Source organism: Capsicum annuum, chromosome 3, assembly GCF_002878395.1.
Source record: "Capsicum annuum cultivar UCD-10X-F1 chromosome 3, UCD10Xv1.1, whole genome shotgun sequence".
Lineage (NCBI taxonomy): Eukaryota > Viridiplantae > Streptophyta > Magnoliopsida > Solanales > Solanaceae > Capsicum > Capsicum annuum.
The window spans coordinates 122,446,284-122,453,341 of record NC_061113.1 but is presented as its reverse complement, the minus strand read 5'-3'; the positions used below and the strand labels follow the sequence as shown (position 1 = coordinate 122,453,341).

The 7,058-nt window shown below is 34.7% G+C and overlaps 1 protein-coding gene across 5 annotated transcripts in view; it reads left to right on the top strand.

Moving 5' to 3' along the window:
- LOC107854164 overlaps nt 1–6,422 on the top strand; it is a 27,199-nt gene extending 20,777 nt beyond the window's left edge. For 2 of the 5 annotated variants that reach the window (XM_016699157.2, XM_047408269.1), the window contains 7 exons: nt 3,076–3,195; nt 3,362–3,609; nt 3,740–3,820; nt 4,039–4,270; nt 4,534–4,632; nt 4,724–4,909; nt 5,471–5,886. In XM_016699157.2, the coding sequence (XP_016554643.1) occupies nt 3,076–3,195; nt 3,362–3,609; nt 3,740–3,820; nt 4,039–4,270; nt 4,534–4,632; nt 4,724–4,909; nt 5,471–5,569 (1,065 nt within the window). In that variant the 3' untranslated portion in view covers nt 5,570–5,886. Of the gene's footprint in view, nt 1–3,075; nt 3,196–3,361; nt 3,610–3,739; nt 3,821–4,038; nt 4,271–4,533; nt 4,633–4,723; nt 4,910–5,470; nt 5,887–6,077 lie in introns of those variants that run through there. The other 3 variants (XR_007053004.1, XR_001669959.2, XM_016699158.2) reach the window with 3 other exon arrangements.
- Nucleotides 6,423–7,058: the final 636 nt, after the last annotated feature.

Here is a 7,058-nt window from a genome sequence, read left to right as displayed (position 1 = left end):
GTTAATATGGGTCAGACCCGTTGGGATGACCCAGCCCGACCTGTAATTTGATAGGGTTGGGCTAAGATTTTTGTAGCCATTTAAGAACATGGTTTTTTAGCCCGACCCGGGTAAGTCCGTTGGCTCGTGGGGCTTGAGCAATGTGGGTTAGGCGCCCATGGGCCAAACAAAAAATAATCAAATATAAAAGAGGAAATTTCTTAAATAGAAAACATAAGCTCGTAATTAAGCCTTCCTTAGCAATACTTTGCTAATTACATCCAATGGCAACTCACCTCTCTCGCTTATTTTCTCTCTTTCACTCTTTCTCATTTTTTTTTTCTTTTTCTTTTTGTATTTTATATTTTCACTTCTCTATCCCTCTGTGCATTTTATATTTTCACCTCTCTTTCTTATTTTTTTTGTATTTTATATTTTATATTTTCACATCTCTCCCCCATTGTATTTTATATTTTCGCCTCTTTCTGTTTCTCGTTTTTTTCTTTTTTATTTGTATTTTATATTTTTTTTGTATCAAAAGTACATTTTATATAAATTTATAATTTGTATTTGGATGGTTTAGCTGTGGATATGTACAATTTATCATTTGTATTTGTATGCAAACAAGTATATACATTATTTGTATTTTGCTTAGTCTATCATATACAAATATGCAATGTATCATTTGATACAAATGTATCTTTTGTATTTGTATGTCAAATTTATCGTTTGTGTTTGTACATAAAAAAGCTTCATTTGTATCTGTATGGTTCAAGTTGTATAAACATGTATTGTTTGATACAAATGTGTCATTTCTATTTGTATGGTTTAATTGGTATCAATTAATACAATTTGTATCAATGAATACAATTATAAGTATTCTTAGGAAGAGAATGAAAAGCTCCTTTTCAATTATTTAAAAATACAAATGATGTTGTCAGCTACAAATACAATAACTACAAATACAACACCACCAACATACCCAGTAAAATCCCACAAGTGAGGTTAACTACAAATACAAATCCAAAAGAAATGAAACAACGAAAGTACAAATGATATAGTCAACTACAAATACAAAAACAAATACAAGATAAATGAAACAATGAAAATACAAATGATGCAGTCAATAACCTATAAAAATACAAATGATATAGTCAACTACAAATAAATAGTTTTCGTAAAAACAAATGATTCAGTCAACCGCAACTACAAAAGCAAATACAAATATAAAGCAATTTTTAAAAAGTACAAATGACACAGTTAACGATACTTGAATTCGCCGGTATACAAAATACAAATGCTAATTTGTGTTAGTATTTGAATTAGAAAAAGAAAGAACCCACCAAAAAATTAACTCCAACTTCAATAGCTCCCAATCGCTTTCCCTTGAAATCAGAATGTCCAAAGTGCCATTTCAAAAGTTGGACTAAAGCTTCCTTCCCAATCACGTGCTTCTGACGTCCACAATTACTTTGAGTTGGTAATGGTGATTTCTTCATTTCCACCACCAACGCTGCAACAATACTTAATCAGAAGGAAGAAGAGAGGGGAAAGGATAAGGGAAGAAAAGAGGATCAGAAGGAAGAACAGAGGGAAAAGGAAGAGGGAGGACAACGGTGGTGTTCATGGCAGAATATTGCCGCTCTCTTATCTGCCGTGTTGTTATGGTGGGAGATGATGAAGACGGTGGAGGGAGTAAAAATGGCAGAAAGGGGTGGCTGGTGTTGGGTTTAAAATGACAGTAGGGAGTTTGACTCTTTCAAATATATTAGGGAGAAAATATTGCTACAGTTGTTCTGCGAGATAATTTTTTAAAGTGTTGTCATGGGATATACTCAAAGGCTTAAGTTTCTTATGCCATGTAGTTTTTATTATAATATAAAATAAAGTACTAAAAATAACAAGAGGAGTACAAACTTGAAGTCTACTTAAACCATCATAAATACATAAATTTTAATTATGCCTATAAAATAGGTAAATAATCAAAATACAAAATCCTAATTTTTTTAAGTAATCACTATTTACTATTTAGGATTTAGTCTCTTTCACTCTCGACAATGATTGCCGTTTTCTCGTTTATAGTGCAGACCTTTAGTCATTGCAATCTCATTCTCCATAGCTAAAGTTTAACCCATCACTAGGACCAAATTTAGGCTAACATTTCTATTTAGCTAGTCATATTGTTACTCATTAACGGTTTTAATTTGCTTATTAATATCTTTATTTGTTTTGAATGATATCATTTCAAATGTTATTCAGTTTCGTAGATTATTCGAATTATATTTTCTTGGTGAATATGAGACTTGATTACCAAGTAGTAAAAGAATGTAATATGGTCTTGTAAATATTTATGTTATTAACATTTTAAAATCTAAACTTAAATTAAAAATTATAAAGCAATATTTTTTTTAAAAAGTGAACTTGCCTGTAAAAAGTGGTTGGGCTTGCTATTTTCTAGCCCGTCACTTTGATGGGCCAGCCTGTCTTGGCCCGTCAAATTTCAAAGTGCGTGTGAACTAGCCAGGATGGGCTGGGTCGACCCTTATTGACAACTCTAGTATAAGAGCAAAGCTCAGCCAATTCATTGTTTCATCCGATGTTGGGGCCCTATCTTTTATTGTCCACACTTCAGATGTTCAGTCGTGGGCGTGCAGGTTGTTGTCCTACATCGGTGGACTGTAGGGCAGATGGACTCCTTATATGGTCTTGAACAACCATCTCCTCATGAGCTAGCTTTTACGGTTGAGTTACGCCCAAGGTGCATTTCTTTAACATATACCAATGCGTCTACTTCTACTTTAGGGAATAGATCTAGCTCTCAATCTTGGATACTTTTCAATAATTTGCAAGATCTTGTCTTTTAACTTATATATCCGTATACATTTATAGAATCTTAGAATGCTGTTATTTCTGGATCCTATTACCATACATTTCATGAAACTACTTCTGTGTTTCTTACCACAATAGAATTGCCTATATAATGGCTTAAACATGTATTCAGGTTACACCTTTCCTGTGTTTCTTATCACAATAGAATTGCCTATACAATGGCTTGAACATGTATTTAGGTTACACCTTTCCTGTGATCAATTTCAGGAACACGTCCATGGGGGGTTGAGAAGTTCTCTGACGCTTGAATTCTATAGAAAGGCTTACGATCATATTATCACACAGTATCCTTATTGGAACCGCTCATCTGGAAAGGATCACATCTGGGTATGATCTCTATAACGATGTCCACATATTTATATGTAGAGAACAGTAATTAGTGATGGTTAAACTTCCATAGAGAGACAATAAGCAGTGTACATGAAAAGAAACTGTAGTACTTTTATGATATTGATGTCACTGGTCTCATTTTTTTTTTTTTCTGTTGAGGCAGTTCTTCTCATGGGATGAGGGTGCTTGCTATGCTCCTAAAGAGATATGGAACAGCATTATGTTGGTCCATTGGGGTAATACAAACTCAAAGCATAACCATTCAACAACAGCATATTGGGGTGATAATTGGGATCCAATTTCCTCGGATAGAAGAGGTAACCACCCCTGTTTTGACCCAGATAAAGATCTCGTACTTCCTGCTTGGAAACAACCAGATGAAGGTTCCCTAAATGCTAAACATTGGTCCAGGTAGTTTTCTCTTTCAGTTGTCATCCATGAAATATGTCTCTATCAAGCTATAGTTATTTTGAAATGCAGCACTAGTTCAGATTTTATTTTATATTGACCAAGACCAAATGCGTTGGAGAAATATGTGCAGACCTCGTGAGAAGCGGAAAACATTCTTCTATTTTAATGGAAATCTTGGACCGGCTTATGAAAATGGAAGACCAGAAGCTACGTAAGTGATCTGAAAGCTACTAAGATTTGGATTTCTACTGCAAGACGTGAAGCACACTATGGTCGAGACACTAACCTCTGGGTCTTTGACAGCTCATGTATTAGCCATTATTGGTAGAAAAGAGCATGCTGGTCATTTGGACTGTCAGTTTACAGATCATCCTTAGCAAGTAGTTTGTTTAACAAAGTTATTAATTAGGCTGGTGGTGAAATCTGCAGGTATAGTATGGGCATAAGGCAAAATGTGGCTGAAGAATTTGGATCAACCCCTAACAAGGAAGGTAAGCTTGGCAAGCAGTATGCAGAAGATGTGATAGTGACACCACTACGTGCTGTGAACTATCATGAGGAATTGGCAAGTTCTGTCTTTTGTGGGGTTATGCCTGGGGATGGTTGGAGTGGACGAATGGAAGATAGTATTTTGCAAGGATGCATTCCTGTGGTGATTCAGGTACTTTATTATGTCATGCTTTTTAGATGATTGTGACAAATATATACTTTCATGTGAATCTTCCATGGGCTGCTTATGACTTATGGCCTTTTGAAGCACTTGCATATTTTTGTGCCCTTTAAGAATGATTTGTTTTTCTGATTAAACAAAAATTTCAAAATTTGCTGAACATATTTCTAATTCATTAGAATCTTTTTCAATCTATGCTTTTGTATTCTTACTCTTATGGCTTGTGTCTTTGACTTCCATTTCCCTATGTTCAGGATGGGATATACCTGCCATATGAGAATTTTCTCAACTATGAAAGTTTTGCCGTTAGGATACGTGAAGATGACGTACCCAATCTATTAAACATTCTTCGGGTAACTCTATGTTGTCTTCAGTTCAATATAGTAATCTTTGCTTCATTCCTTTTTAGCTAGAATTGCTAAATAGCAAATTTACTTCTTGTAGAGTTTTAACGAGACAGAAATCGAATTTAAACTGGGGAATGTGAAGAAAATCTGGCAGAGATTTTTATATCGCGATTCAGTTGTTCTTGAAGCTGAGAGGCAAAAGGCAGTACGTGGGAGTGTTGAGGACTGGGGTCTAAAGTTCTCGCAGCTCATGGAAGATGATGTCCTTGCCACATTCATACAGGTATATGTCATGCTTCCTCTAATGCTTTTGTGTCTTTAGATGTGTTATAATAATAAAATTTTGAATCTTAATGTCCTAATATCTGATTCATTGCATAATTAGATTTGATTTTGTTCAGAAAATAATGCTGAGAGTTCATGCAGCTCCAGCTTGTAATTTTACAAGGAGCATAAGTGTTAATTCCTTCACTTTAATCTGTTGGATGTGAAGCAGAGATATAGCATATGATCTGAAAGTAATTCAGCAAAGAAGAAACATTTGGAAGTATTACTGAAGTTAAGAGTACTGCCAAAAAAATAGAAAGAAAATATTGAGGCTGAGGGAGCATACTGTCTTAATTTAACTTGATATATTCAAATCACCATTATTATCCTTCCCGCAAGCCCTAACATCTTTTTATATCCCAGTGGGCCTTTTTAACTGAGGGATGCTATTGATTTTTTTCCTTGTATCTTTGACCATTCTCACATTATATCTTTGATTCAAAAGAATTATGTTAGATTCAAGCACGTGTCTTTTGTTTGGGAATGCTATTAAACGGTTTTCCCCTTATTTACTTAGGTGTTGCATTACAAGTTGCATAATGACCCTTGGAGACGAGAACTTCTGCAGAAAAAGGAATTTGGATTGCCTAATGAATGCTTGATTCGAACAGAGTGAGAAACTACTTTATACTTGGACCTGAAACGGGATTCAACACATGGAGGGTTTTACTGTGGATTGGAAACAGATAAGTGTATACAGCTGCAGTAAGGAAAATTTTTTGGTCAGTATACCAATTTTTGAGACTACTTTTTGTGCAGGGACAGCTGAAGGCAAAAATATGTCTTCTATTCATGTAAATAAGTTGGCTTCTCTAGGAGCTATATTTTGTACAAGATGAAAATTAGGGTACAACTCTCACCCTTTGTTTCACGTTTTATAGAGGAGTCATATATCTGATTTATTCTGAAAGGGGAAAATAGTATTACACTCTCTGCCACTTTTTTAATTGCTTTACTCTCTCTCCCTATTAATACATAACATAGCCGACATATACATAGCATTCTGTGTATATGTTAGAATTTTTGTAATATATTTAGGGAGTTGAGATTTTTTGTAATATTAAAAACATAAGTCGTGTATTTGTGTAATTTTTAGAATGCATGAAAGTTGTTGATGTGTGTAGATGGAAATTGCAGCTGAAGGAGCTAAGCTCGATGAACAACTATGGCTGATAAGAGATTGAAATTCCGAGAACTCGGCTAATTAGAGAAGAAGAGAGATTTAAGGAGAGATGTAGAAAGTTCAATTGATAGTATTTATAGACAAAGTAGCCCCCAACAACTACCTCTAACTATCTAACTAATAATTGGAATTTGCTACAGTGATAGTAACCTACTGCTAAAGTAATAACAGACTAATGAATAGTAGAGTGATGTAACAGTATGTCATGACCCGAATTAGGGTCTAGTTGCACGAATCGAGGAAACCGAAGGAAGGCTAAAGACACCAAGGCAATAACCATCCAAAATGTACATTGTGTGCACTAAGCATACGGTCACATAGACCCCACATTGCCAACTGTGGTTTCCAGTGTTGGTCCCTCCAGGACTATACCTTCACGGTGAGCTACACAATTTCCTTTAAGTCCAAATTAAAATAGTTTGCACATAAACCTAACCATTAACAAAGGAGCCATTTATTAAGGCATTTAATAACTTGGTATCGTCTTACCAATACGCTTGCAAGCTAATTCAATTAGCCAAACCAATCCATATAACCATTTGACTGAGTCCCATTTAAAATCCAAACCGTCGCCATCAAGGGCATTCCAAAACCATTTTCATTATCTTTTTATCCATTAATGCAATGCAAAGTTTAAAATCCAAACCATTGCCATCAAGGGCATTCCAAAATCATTTTCATTATCCTTTTATCCATTATTGCAATGCAAAGTTCCAAAGGTAAGTTAAATTGAACAAATTCTATATTCAAAAACTAAAGTTATAAATGTGGGTTAAGGTTAATGCCATTACCAATCCAAAAATCCATCAATTTGGGTAAACCCATGTCTCCCTATTCCAATCCCCATAATAATGCATCCATTAAACCCTAAAACCATCAATCAAAACATGAATATCATATTCAAATCATGGAAAAAATAATT